The sequence below is a fragment of the Aspergillus puulaauensis genome, chromosome 5 (genome assembly GCF_016861865.1).
Source record: "Aspergillus puulaauensis MK2 DNA, chromosome 5, nearly complete sequence".
Classification (NCBI taxonomy): domain Eukaryota; kingdom Fungi; phylum Ascomycota; class Eurotiomycetes; order Eurotiales; family Aspergillaceae; genus Aspergillus; species Aspergillus puulaauensis.
Window position 1 is genome coordinate 643,886 of NC_054861.1, and position 13,190 is coordinate 657,075.

At 47.6% G+C, this 13,190-nt stretch overlaps 3 protein-coding genes across 3 annotated transcripts; 1 reads left to right on the top strand and 2 right to left on the bottom strand.

Moving 5' to 3' along the window:
* Window positions 1-1,258: 1,258 nt before the first annotated feature.
* On the top strand, window positions 1,259-7,597 carry FAS1 (tetrafunctional fatty acid synthase subunit FAS1; the record flags this gene model as incomplete). Its single annotated transcript, XM_041705270.1, has 2 exons — window positions 1,259-7,048; window positions 7,112-7,597. The coding sequence occupies 2 exons, from the start codon at window positions 1,259-1,261 to the stop codon at window positions 7,595-7,597; spliced, it is 6,276 nt and encodes a 2,091-aa protein (XP_041557772.1).
* Window positions 7,598-8,051: 454 nt separating this feature from the next.
* APUU_50290A (transcription factor IIF subunit TFG1) lies at window positions 8,052-10,365 on the bottom strand (the record flags this gene model as incomplete). Its single annotated transcript, XM_041705271.1, has 4 exons — window positions 8,052-8,305; window positions 8,382-8,622; window positions 8,674-8,979; window positions 9,037-10,365. The coding sequence occupies 4 exons, from the start codon at window positions 10,363-10,365 to the stop codon at window positions 8,052-8,054; spliced, it is 2,130 nt and encodes a 709-aa protein (XP_041557773.1).
* A 1,087-nt stretch (window positions 10,366-11,452) lies between these two features.
* On the bottom strand, window positions 11,453-12,829 carry APUU_50291A (protein HGH1; the record flags this gene model as incomplete). The annotated part of the gene is made up of 5 exons (XM_041705272.1): window positions 11,453-12,235; window positions 12,348-12,461; window positions 12,545-12,648; window positions 12,697-12,742; window positions 12,809-12,829. The coding sequence occupies 5 exons, from the start codon at window positions 12,827-12,829 to the stop codon at window positions 11,453-11,455; spliced, it is 1,068 nt and encodes a 355-aa protein (XP_041557774.1).
* Window positions 12,830-13,190: the final 361 nt, after the last annotated feature.

The following is a 13,190-nucleotide window of genomic DNA, read 5'->3' on the forward strand; positions in this document are numbered from 1 at the left end:
AGATTACACAGAACGGCTGGAGCCCAAGGGGATCAAGAGTTGCTGCAATAAACAACTATCGCTGGCAACTTTTGATGAGTGTTGGGGTGAGAGCGTCTTCTGATAATTATTTCACCGGCTCGGGTCCGACAAAATCGGTACACGAGAAGGGACCAGAACAAATGGGCTTCACTCGGCGGATGGTTGAGGGTGTAATTTTTCTGCTTCTTCCTTAGCTAGGTTTCCTTAGCTGCAACCCTGATCGGGCTAGGCTAGTAATTTCAATACTAAATACACTTTAGACATAGATGTCAGCCTCGGTGATGGATTATTCAACTGCACAAGAGGTCCCCCGGTCAACTGAAAGTCAAATCCAGTAGGTTGTAGTCTTATGATTTGTTCCACACTTAATCTACAATAGTAGGTGGGCTGACTATTCCCTGGCTGATTATTGTCGGGGGATAAAAAAATCCAGGCCTGCTGTACCAACTAAGGAGTTAGGTACAAGCGAAAGAAGGTTTGTTTTCTTGAAATGGACTGCAGACTTTGTTGTCATTGTATCCAGCCAACCCTCAAGGATCTTACCGTATCTCGTGCCCGATAGCAGTAGCAAAGTATTATTAGGCATCATTAAACGTATAGAGCATAACCTTGAAGGGAGTGGGGACGAGTAATCTCAGCTCAGCTTACCTCGAGCTGTCCGTATTGTCATGGCATTACAGTCAAGCGGTCCAGCCCAACCGTTTTTTGACCTTTGGGGCAGATCCGCGATCCACCATACCCAATTAAGAGATTTCTTGTTCAACCAGTCCGAACCCACGGGATTTCTCCTTCGTTTGACTGGTTCAACATTACAAAACTTTATATGGACAGCCAGGCACTCGCAGCTGCCCGGCACATCTTGTTCGGGCGACCGATATTTTTTTTTCCAGCTGGGAATCAGACTCGAAGGTGCCAGTCTCCGGTCTTGACCTCTCATATTCTTCTCCTATTCTCTTCTATAGACCTTCTTTTCACTGTATTCCGCTCGATTTTCTTCCCATATTTTATACGGCATAATCGCAAGCTGCCTCACTGAACAACCAGTTACCCTTAATAATAGGTATGTACTTGCCCAGTCTCCACCACTCTTCTTGGCAGCATCGTCTGTCCGTATTGAGTTTTCTTCTGTTGTTCGAATTGGGCTCGTTTATTGACTGTTTGAAGCCCCTGTCCGTCTCCCCGCCACTTGAATTGCTACAACAGAAGAAGATTGAAGGACTAGCCACGAGACTACAGGATGTACGGAACCTCAACAGGTCCTCAGACCGGAATCAATACACCGCGATCGTCGTCGTCTCTAAGACCACTCATCTTATCTCACGGATCGCTTGAATTCAATCTTCTTGTGCCAACATCTCTTCACTTCCACTCGTCGCAGCTCAAAAACACCTTCACAGCCTCGTTACCAGAGCCGACAGACGAGCTTGCCCAGGATGATGAACCTTCGTCAGTAACAGAGCTTGTGGCTCGATATATCGGCCATGTTGCCCATGAAGTCGAAGAGGGCGAGGATGATGCCCACGGAACCAACCAGGAAGTTCTCAAGATAGCCCTCAATGAATTTGAGCGTGCCTTCATGCGTGGAAATGACGTCCATGCGATCGCTGCCACTCTCCCTGGAATCACGGCCAAAAAGATTTTGGTTGTTGAAGCTTACTATGCCGGCCGAGCAGCCGCTGGTAGACCTACCAAGCCTTACGATTCCGCACTCTTCAGGGCTGCTTCGGATGAGAAGGCGAGTATTTATTCTGTCTTTGGAGGACAGGGGAACATTGAAGAGTACTTTGATGAATTGCGAGAAGTCTACAATACCTACACATCCTTTGTGGAGGGGCTCATAAACTCATCGGCTGAACTACTACAAACTCTTTCCCGTGAGCCAGATGCCAACAAACTCTATCCGAAAGGCCTTAATGTTGTGCAGTGGCTTCAAGACCCTGACACTCAGCCGGACGTGGATTATCTGGTGTCCGCTCCGGTGAGCTTACCGTTAATCGGGTTAGTTCAGTTGGCGCACTTCGTTGTCACCTGCAAAGTGCTCGGGAGGGAACCAGGCGAGATTCTTGAGCGGTTGAGTGGGACTACAGGTCATTCTCAAGGAATTGTCACCGCAGCAGCCATCGCATCAGCCACAACCTGGGAGAGCTTTGGGAAGGCCGCTGGCGACGCCTTGAAGATGCTCTTTTGGATTGGTTTGCGTAGCCAACAAGCATATCCTCGAACATCCATTGCTCCATCCGTGTTGCAGGACTCAATCGAGAACGGCGAAGGAACCCCAACTCCTATGTTGTCAATCCGTGACCTTCCAAGAACCTCCGTCCAGGAGCACATCGACATGACCAACCAACATCTTCCAAACGACCGTCATATTTCAATTTCACTGGTCAATAGTGCCCGTAACTTTGTTGTTACTGGCCCACCCCTCTCTCTTTACGGTCTCAACCTTCGCCTAAGGAAAGTCAAAGCTCCCACCGGCTTGGACCAGAACCGTGTGCCATTCACACAACGTAAAATACGCTTTGTCAATCGGTTCCTTCCAATCACGGCTCCCTTCCATAGCCAATATCTTTACTCGGCATTTGACCATATTATGGAAGACCTAGACGATGTGAAAATTCCGCCAAAGTCTCTTACTATCCCCGTTTACGGTACCAGAGATGGCAATGATCTGAGGGAGATAAACGAAGAAAATGTAGTCCCTGCGTTGGTTAGAATGATCACGCATGATCCCGTGAATTGGGAACAAACAACCGTTTTCCCGCGCGCCACTCACATCGTTGATTTTGGTCCTGGGGGCATCTCAGGTCTTGGTGTACTTACCAACCGCAACAAGGATGGCACAGGGGTCCGCGTGATACTCGCGGGGGCCATGGATGGCACAAACGCTGAAGTCGGGTATAAGCCGGAGCTTTTCGACCGTGACGAACACTCTGTGGAATATGCCATCGATTGGGTGAGAGAGTATGGGCCACGCTTGGTGAAGAATGCTACTGGCCAGACTTTCGTCGACACCAAGATGAGCCGCCTGCTGGGTATCCCTCCTGTCATGGTGGCTGGTATGACTCCGACAACGGTTCCGTGGGATTTTGTTGCTGCTACTATGAATTCGGGATACCACGTCGAACTTGCTGGTGGGGGTTATTATAATGCCAAAACTATGACAGAGGCGATCACTAAGATCGAGAAAGCCATTCCCCCGGGTCGTGGTATTACAATCAATCTTATCTACGTTAACCCACGTGCGATGGGATGGCAAATCCCCCTGATTGGCAGGCTCCGGGCCGATGGCGTGCCAATTGAAGGTCTCACCATTGGTGCTGGTGTCCCTTCTATTGAAGTGGCCAATGAGTATATCGAAACCCTCGGTATCAAGCACATTGCCTTCAAACCAGGCTCAGTGGACGCCATTCAGCAGGTCATCAATATCGCAAAGGCCAATCCCAAATTTCCTGTCATTTTGCAGTGGACTGGTGGCCGCGGAGGGGGGCATCATTCTTTTGAAGACTTCCATCAACCTATCCTGCAAATGTATAGTCGTATCAGACGACATGAAAATATCATTCTTGTTGCTGGTAGTGGCTTCGGTGGTTCTGAAGATACATATCCATATATTTCTGGAAACTGGTCATCTCGATTCGGCTATCCCCCAATGCCTTTCGATGGATGTTTGTTCGGCAGTCGCATGATGATCGCCAAAGAAGCGCACACTTCGAAGAATGCCAAGCAGGCCATTGCAAATGCTCCTGGTCTTAACGACCAGGATTGGGAAGATACTTACAAAAGTGCTGCCGGGGGCGTGGTCACTGTTCTTTCAGAGATGGGAGAACCAATTCACAAATTAGCTACTCGCGGTGTCTTGTTTTGGCACGAGATGGATCAAAAAATCTTCAAACTCGACAAAAGCAAGCGTGTGCCGGAACTTAAAAAGCAGAGAAATTACATCATCAAGAAACTCAACGATGATTTCCAAAAGGTTTGGTTCGGCCGCAATTCCGCTGGAGAAACGGTTGACCTAGAAGACATGACATACGCAGAAGTCGTGCATCGCATGGTCGACCTCATGTATGTCAAGCACGAGGGCAGATGGATAGATGACTCCTTGAAAAAGCTGACTGGCGATTTCATCCGTCGTGTTGAGGAGCGTTTCACTACAACTGATGGACACACATCACTCCTCCAGAACTACTCGGAGCTCAATACCCCTTACCCGGCCGTTCACAATATCCTTGCGGCCTATCCTGAGGCAGCAACTCAGCTGATCAACGCTCAGGATGTTCAGCACTTCCTTCTACTGTGCCAGCGTCGCGGCCAGAAGCCTGTACCCTTTGTTCCCTCATTGGATGAGAATTTTGAATACTGGTTCAAGAAGGACTCTTTATGGCAGAGCGAGGATTTGGAGGCGGTTGTAGGACAGGATGTTGAAAGGACCTGTATCCTGCAAGGTCCAATGGCCGCCAAATTTTCGACCGTCATTGATGAGCCCGTTGGAGACATTCTAAACTCTGTTCACCGGGGCCATATCGACAGCCTAGTCAGAGATGTGTACAACGGCGATGAGAATATTATACCGGTAACCGAATACTTTGGAGGACGCTTGACCGAAGTCCACGAGGATATTGAAACTGACGGCCTTACCATTTCTGAAGACGCCAACAAGATCAGCTACCGGTTATCCTCGTCTGCAGCAGACCTGCCAGAACTCAATCGCTGGTGCCGCCTTCTCGCAGGCCCCTCATATTCTTGGAGACACGCCCTTTTCTTGGCGGACGTTTTTGTTCAAGGTCACCGCTTTCAAACAAACCCTTTGAAGCGAATTGTCGCGCCCACTCCAGGAATGTATGTTGAAATCCTGAATCCAGAGGATCCTCCAAGGACGGTCATTAGCGTGAGGGAGCCTTATCAGTCTGGCAAGCTTGTCAAGACGGTGGATATCAAGTTAAATGAGAAGAGCCAAGTCAGCCTTACCCTTTATGAAGGAAGAACTGCTGAAAACGGCGTGGTTCCCCTGACTTTCTTATTCACTTACCACCCTGACACTGGATATGCGCCCATCAGAGAAGTCATGGACACTCGCAATGATCGCATCAAAGAGTTCTATTACAGGATCTGGTTTGGAAACAAGGATGTACCGTTTGATACGCCAACAACAGCCACGTTTAGTGGAGGCCGTGAAACCATCACATCTCGGGCCGTTGCTGATTTTGTCCATGCCGTGGGTAACACTGGGGAGTCATTTGTTGAACGGCCCGGGAAAGAAGTATTTGCTCCCATGGATTTCGCCATCGTCGCAGGGTGGAAAGCTATCACTAAACCGATTTTCCCTCGCACCATCGATGGGGATTTGCTTAAGCTAGTGCATTTATCTAACGGGTTCAAGATGGTTCCCGGTGCGCAACCGCTTAAGGTTGGTGATACGCTCGATACTGCTGCTCAGATCAACTCTATCATCAACGAGGATTCCGGGAAGATTGTCGAAGTGTGCGGCACCATCAAAAGAGATGGCGAGCCCATAATGCATGTCACAAGCCAGTTTTTATACCGCGGAGCGTATGTGGACTTTGAGAACACCTTCCAGCGCAAGGACGAAGTTCCAATGCAGGTTCACCTGGCGTCTAGCCGAGATGTAGCCATTCTCCGATCCAAAGAGTGGTTCCGCCTAGACATGGACGATGTCGAACTGTTAGGCCAAACCCTGACCTTCCGTCTACAAAGCTTGATCCGGTTCAAAAACAAAACTGTTTTCAGCCAGGTTCAGACTATGGGGCAAGTTCTTCTGGAACTTCCTACCAAAGAAATCATCCAGGTCGCATCTGTCGACTATGAAGCGGGCACATCTCATGGGAACCCGGTAATTGACTATCTCCAGCGGAACGGAACTTCCATTGAGCAACCTGTCTACTTTGAGAACCCTATTCCCCTCAGCGGGAAGACACCCCTAGTGCTCCGTGCTCCTGCTTCCAACGAAACTTATGCTAGGGTATCTGGTGATTACAATCCCATACACGTCTCTCGAGTGTTCTCTAGCTACGCAAACCTGCCAGGTACCATCACTCATGGAATGTACACAAGCGCTGCAGTCCGTAGCCTGGTCGAAACTTGGGCTGCTGAAAACAACATCGGCCGTGTTCGGGGTTTCCATGTATCCCTGGTTGACATGGTCCTCCCCAACGACCTGATCACAGTTAGACTGCAGCATGTTGGTATGATCGCTGGTCGCAAGATCATCAAGGTCGAGGCCAGCAACAAGGAGACGGAGGACAAAGTCCTCTTAGGGGAAGCGGAGGTAGAACAACCAGTCAGTGCATACGTTTTCACTGGTCAAGGGTCCCAGGAACAAGGAATGGGGATGGAACTATATGCCACCAGCCCTGTTGCTAAGGAAGTTTGGGATCGCGCGGACCGCCATTTCATTGAGAACTACGGTTTGTCGATCATTGATATCGTCAAGAATAACCCGAAGGAACTTACGGTCTACTTCGGTGGACCTCGTGGGAAAGCCATTCGACACAACTACATGTCTATGACTTTTGAAACAGTCAACGCGGACGGATCTATTAAATCCGAAAAGATTTTCAAGGAAATAGACGATCACACGGCGTCCTACACGTATCGCTCCCCGACGGGGCTACTTTCCGCCACACAGTTCACGCAACCCGCATTAACCCTAATGGAGAAAGCAAGTTTCGAAGACATGCGTTCAAAGGGCCTTGTCCAGAGGGACAGCAGCTTTGCTGGCCATTCCTTGGGTGAATACTCGGCCCTTGCTGCCCTTGCTGATGTGATGCCCATAGAAAGTTTGGTTTCGGTTGTCTTCTATCGTGGTTTAACTATGCAGGTCGCTGTAGAACGCGATGAACAGGGTCGCTCAAATTACTCTATGTGTGCTGTTAACCCCAGCAGAATCTCCAAGACTTTCAACGAGCAGGCGCTCCAATATGTGGTCGAAAATATTTCTGAGCAAACAGGCTGGCTTTTGGAAATCGTCAACTACAATGTTGCGAACATGCAATATGTTGCGGCTGGTGATGTATGTATTTTTCTGCATCCTCTGATTCGTAAATGGCTATGAAACATCCTAACTTTCACATAGCTCCGTGCGCTTGACTGCCTCACCAACCTACTCAACTACCTGAAGGCACAAAATATAGATATTCCGGCTCTTATGCAGAGCATGTCTTTGGAGGATGTCAAGGCTCACCTTGTCAACATCATCCTTGAGTGCGTGAAGCAAACCGAGGCGAAGCCGAAGCCCATCAATTTGGAACGTGGATTTGCTACGATCCCTCTCAAGGGAATAGATGTTCCCTTCCACAGCACCTTCCTTCGTTCCGGCGTGAAGCCGTTCCGATCATTCTTACTTAAGAAGATCAATAAGACGACCATTGATCCAAGCAAACTGATTGGAAAGTACATTCCCAATGTCACGGCACGGCCGTTCGAGATCACCAAGGAGTACTTTGAGGATGTGTACCGGCTCACCAACTCTCCCAGAATTGCCCACATTTTAGCAAATTGGGAAAAGTATGAAGAAGGGAATGAGGGCCCTTTACGCACCAACGGGCCCGCTACAGTTTAAGATCTAAACCCATCTGATTTATGAATTTCCCTCTAAACTTATGGTTTCACTTAGCGCTGATGCTTGTGCGATCGCAATTACCTTCTTGTCTTTATTGGGCATGTACCCTATCCTATGTCTGTTGTATAAGATAGCATTTTAAGTCGAGTCGGAATGATATCTATAGTCAGATATTACTAGAAACGTGCAAGTCACCCTTGCGCGCGCTAATAAACCTGTTGTCATGGTCAATACTGGTGCTCGGCTGCTCATCTCAATTTTCGGCTACGGCGTGAAAGCCATACATTATCTACGGCAGCAATTATAGACGCCCTTAGATCTAATGCTACCCGCTAAACCTAGCTAAAGTAGGGTATTATCCAGCCGCCTTCGGAGATTCCATTCAAAATAAATTGTCAATTTAGTAATTGTCATGTGATGGCGGCAGCATCAAGCCTCCGGTACCATCATACAGTTATGTTTCTCTCCACGGACCTGGTCGTAATAAACGGTCTTCCTTTCCGTAAACGCCAACATCTTTGACGATTGCAATGAACTTTCTATGGTTCTCTCGGGACTCGCCAATACGAGGCCGAAAGATTCTAAGTAGGTCGGTGCTCAGTATACCACTCGGAGGAATGGCAGCATGAATCTCGGCAGGGCTAGGAAAGCTTTGCGTAGTAGACGGCCCTGGTGTCGACACACGGTTCTGGCCCGTGACATGAGAACCTGAACTAAGTGTTAATGGCTAGTTCCACGCAGGAGTATACTGTTTTAAGACAAGGTTGAGATGGGTGATACATGCCTCTGAGGGACTCTGGGCTGCTAGCACGACTTCCCGAGAGATTCCTGCCGGTTACAGAAGCTGGACTACCAGCCCTCGATCTCTGTGGCGTTTCTCCTTGGGATGCAACCGACGGAGGGTTGAGTTTCAACTTTTTTGATTTCCCAGATTCACTTACTTCTCCACCAGATCCGGCAGCGCCGTCAACATCACTTGCAGATCCAGCACCAGGAAAGGTACTCCTCACGCGCTTTTTGTTGGCCTTGGAGCAGTTAGTAATAGAGCCCGTTCGGGGTGCCAAGAAAATACGCACTGGTACAGATGATGTGACAGGGGTCATGGGGCGAGACCCCGGTTGTGTTGAAGATTGCGAGGTTGAGGGTTTGCTCTTTCCCTTCTTACGAGATGTATCTGTTCCACTCGCGTCCGATACATTGGGAGACCCGAGGCGCTTCCGTGACACACCAATAGCGGCCTTCTTCGACGTATCAGAATGCTTCGGGCGACCTGAGGGCGTAGTGTTGCCTTTCGATGGAGTCGCCGGATCCTTTTTGTTCTTTTCTTCTTCGACCTTTCGTTCCTCTTCCTTGTTTTTCTCCGCATCTGTCTCATCGGAACTCTATATTCGAGGTTAGATAGATCTCTTGTGAGTTTTGTAGCCGGGTTATCAACATACCTCGTCCGTATACGGATTGGCATCAGAACCACTGCTGTAATCGAAATTTTTCTCTCTTTTCTGAAGTGCTTTGCGTACATTTTTTCCAAGTACTCGTCGAGCTTCCTTCTCCCTTCTCTCTCTTAACTCTTCTTCTTCATACTCCTTTTCATCCTTCAGGTCAAAAACATTCGCTTTCAGTTGATCCTGTTTTATTCTTTTCTCCGCAGCCTTCGCATCTTCGTCTTCATTGAATAAATCGTCATGCTCTTCATCATCCGCAAATCGATCTTCTTCGAAATCCATTTCATCGGCTTGTAAGCCTTCCGCGGCAGGGGTACCTTGTTTCCCAGCGTAAACCTTGCGTTGCTTTGCAAATTGCTCTAGCTCTTTGCGTTGAGCTTGCTCCTGTTGTTTTTCCATGAACCACCTAGGATCTTTTATTTTCTTTGCCATAAACTTCTCTGCCTCCTCAATGGTTAATGTTTTGAATTGGTTTTTGGCATTAAACCTGTACCACTTTTCGACCGGTATCATTGTCATTTTTCCCGTGCTCTCCAGTATAAAAATTGCGTGGGTTTCCGACAATGCTGCTTCGTAATTTCCAACCCAAATATTTTTGTTATCGAAATCCTCAAGATGCCAAGGCAAGGCCTCTTCATATTTGATCCGAGTTCTAGCAATCTCTTCTGGTGTCATGTCTGTTTTAGAAACTTGCTGTGTTTTCTGCTTGGGTACATTGGTCCGTTTAGGGGCAGATCCGATGGATGGCGCAATTTGAGCAAGGTTGTCCGCTCGTTCTTTTTCGCGCGCAAATTTTCTGGTCTCCATCTCTTCCCGTTCAAGATCATCAACTTGGTTGCTTGTCTCGGAGGATAGCCTTTGTCCACCAGGCCCTTTGTCTGTATGTATTTCATGTATTCGTGTCCGAGGATCCCGACGTTGAAGCCTAACTGGTCTAGTGAACTGAGATTCATCCCGAGGATCTACTACCTTCTTTGAGGCGAATCTTGCAACGTGATGTTTCAAACCTTCCTTAATCACCCGCTTTGTGATCACAAGGGGGTAATCAACATAAGACTGGGATAATAGTGGACCGCTGAATCCATTGGTGGCAAATTCACTTTTTGCGGGGGGTATATTGGGTCTGTCGGGTTGCGCGTTGGATGGTGCTGGTCGAGTAGGGAACGATCTAAGCTTTTGTCCGTTTCCTGGAGGGCCTTTCGTTGCGATCTTTCGCTTCGGACGCACAAGCGGGTCGGCTACCCTGGGCCGTCGGATGCGCAAGGGTTGAGTGCCAGACGACCCTGTTGGAGTTTGCGGAGTCGGATTGTTCGTTGGTGTGGTCATGATGCCTGCTTGGGGTCTGACTAGCAACGCTAAAGCGTGCAGGTACGTATTAGGTTGTGAAGTAAACAGCTATTTTGAACTTTGTGTTGAGGAAGAACGATAATTAATATGAGCTTATTTCCTGGGGGTGATTTGACAGAACAGAAACACTGAGGCTTGAATAAGCACTGAAATAACTGGTAAGTTAGTTAGTTAACTAACTAGTAAGTTAACATACTTGGTTGCTTATATAAGCTTTTTTTTTGTTAGTTATGTTAGTTAACTAGACCCACTTAGGTAACCCTCGCTGGCCGACCCCCGTCTGGTTTGGTCGTTTGAGCCGCATTCCATATTGGATGTAGGTCCGATGCCTGTTACTAAGGTACACTACACCGTAGATAATCAGACTTCAATAATATGTAGTTGGTAATCCGTGCTGTATTTGACTAGTTTGGTCACTTAGAACTCATTTCACAGTACAATATTTCGTTAGATTCTCTTATTCAGCAGAAAGGCGTCAGGAGTGGTTGTTACTCCGCAATCCATGCTGTTTGACATGTACTCACTCTATAGATACTATTATAGAAGGCGCGAGGGGGTTCATGCAATTTTACCTATTTACTAGAACTCTTTGTTAACAAGAAGGATCAGTTATATCATTACCAGAGGTCTTATTCTATCAACATTCAATAAAGAACTGTTTATGAAGTCTTTCTTTTCTCTCCTATAAAAATACCCAGTGTACAGGTATTGTACTTTAGCTACCAATAGTAATCCAAAGTACGTACAAAGCCGGATACTAAAGTCTAAATCATCCCAGACTCATAGTTCACGGGCTAATCACCTCCATCTCTAAAACTACTACCAGTGGCATCTACTACCGTCCTGGGACACGGTGTATTCATCAAATACCGTGCCAGGGCTGATGTCCTGTATCAGGGGAGACTCAAGTCATTCTAAAAAACGTCAATGTTTGGTGTACAGGAAACTGTTTTGGTTTCTTTTTTTATATACATACAGGTTGAATGAGGATTGGTTCTATCTGGATAACCTCGTCTCCAAATCTAATAAGGCCCGCGAAGTCGATTCTACATAGTGCCAATAATAATTAGAATAATTCCACAACCTTCTGGTCGTCATCGTGAGCCTGCACCGCAGGGGGATCCCCATCTTCTTCCTCGTCCCGCATGATAACCTGCACCAATCTGTCACATGCCTCACGGACGCCATCATCATCAACGCGAAGGTGGCACTCTCGGATTACAGGATAAACACCGACAGCTCTCATTTTTTCGCGTCCTTCCCGGCTGGTTGTCAGCAAAAGCAGCGTTTCAAGATGGGTTACAATTATGCCGCTGTCACTCTCTCTCCTCTTGTCGGGAGGAAGCAGCTGGAGGTCCGGAAGCATGTCGGCAGAATCCTCTTCGGTGTACTCCTCTGGACCCATGATAGGCAAAAGTACATAAGGGAGTAAATTTGCCTCGTCTTCGGAAAAGAGGGTAGGATGGAAAGGTATCTCGAACGCAACATTTTTTATGGTCGATGCGACGCCCCTCCGTCTGACTGTACTCGGATGCTCAGTAAAGACAGTAAGTTTTGTCACAGGCACGACTCCATCGTAATCTTGCCTCGACGTAAAATAAGTGCGCCCTTCCTCCAGCTTCGACAGATCGGCAAAAAGATATGATAGATAGTCGAAGTCCGAATATTGGTTGAGTGCGCCCTCGGCGCCTTTGACGAAACAATCCATCAACTGATCCACCGCATACACAGAGCTAGACACGGGCTGAGCGGGCCGACGCTTGAGGGAGAAGAGTTTTTTTATTTTCTCTGATTTCCCAAGATTGGCGAATAGCATGGCTACGCCATCCGCATTTCGCTCCTTGTTATTCTGTCATCAGGCTTGTAAGTAAACTGTGCAGCACCTGGGAGTAAAAATGTCCCGGGCCTTGTAAACGAGGAGGCAAAACATAATGTGTTGGAGTGGGTGGTAGGACGCATACAGTTACTTTCGTGAGGAGTGTTTCTATGAAATCATCGTCACTAGCAAGGTTATCCAGTACCTCCTGGTCGCCGGAAAGATTGACAAGTATCGTTAAGGCATTACTCGCAATCGGCTGTCAACCCGTCAGAACCTTTCCCTCCTGCGAAGTGGGTTTTCCTTCGTGCCCATAAACCAAAAAAGGGGGTGTTCACTGACTGTATAATCTCTAACAAGGAGCTTCAAATCCTGTATTGGTAGGAGCTGATGACATTTAAAAATTTCAGGCTTAGATGTCGAATATCCTACTAGATTTTCGCATGCTACAAGGCGTTATTATTAGCTCAAGCGGACTTGCAGATTGACTTTACCGATTTGTCTGATCTGAGTATTTCCATGATGAAGAAATTCAACCAGCTGAAATAGGGGGATTGATTAGAGACAATGAACCGCGAATAGGAAGTATACCATCGCATCACATACCTCGTCCAGTTCGGTTTTCATATCGGCCGTTTTTCCCCTATTGCAGTGTGTCTGTGCTCTGGGGAAAGTTTAATAGAGCAAAAGTGGCACTGGACTATGATTAGCAAGCAGAAAATCAGTGGTAACTACGGAGTAAAAGTTGACAGAAAAGACTGCGATTTGATTATCGTGTGGTGGGGCACCTTATCGATAAGGTGTGGAGAGGGTTATACGTACTCTGTAACCACCGGCTTTGCCATAACTACGTAGTACACTGTAGAGCCAAGCAAAGGTTCAGGTTTCACAGTGAAATTGTACTGGTGGGAAGGGATCAGTATCTCTGAAGCTGCCTCTTATGCTTAACTTTCACCCCATATGGAAAGAAGGGGGTATTCTGGAAGGA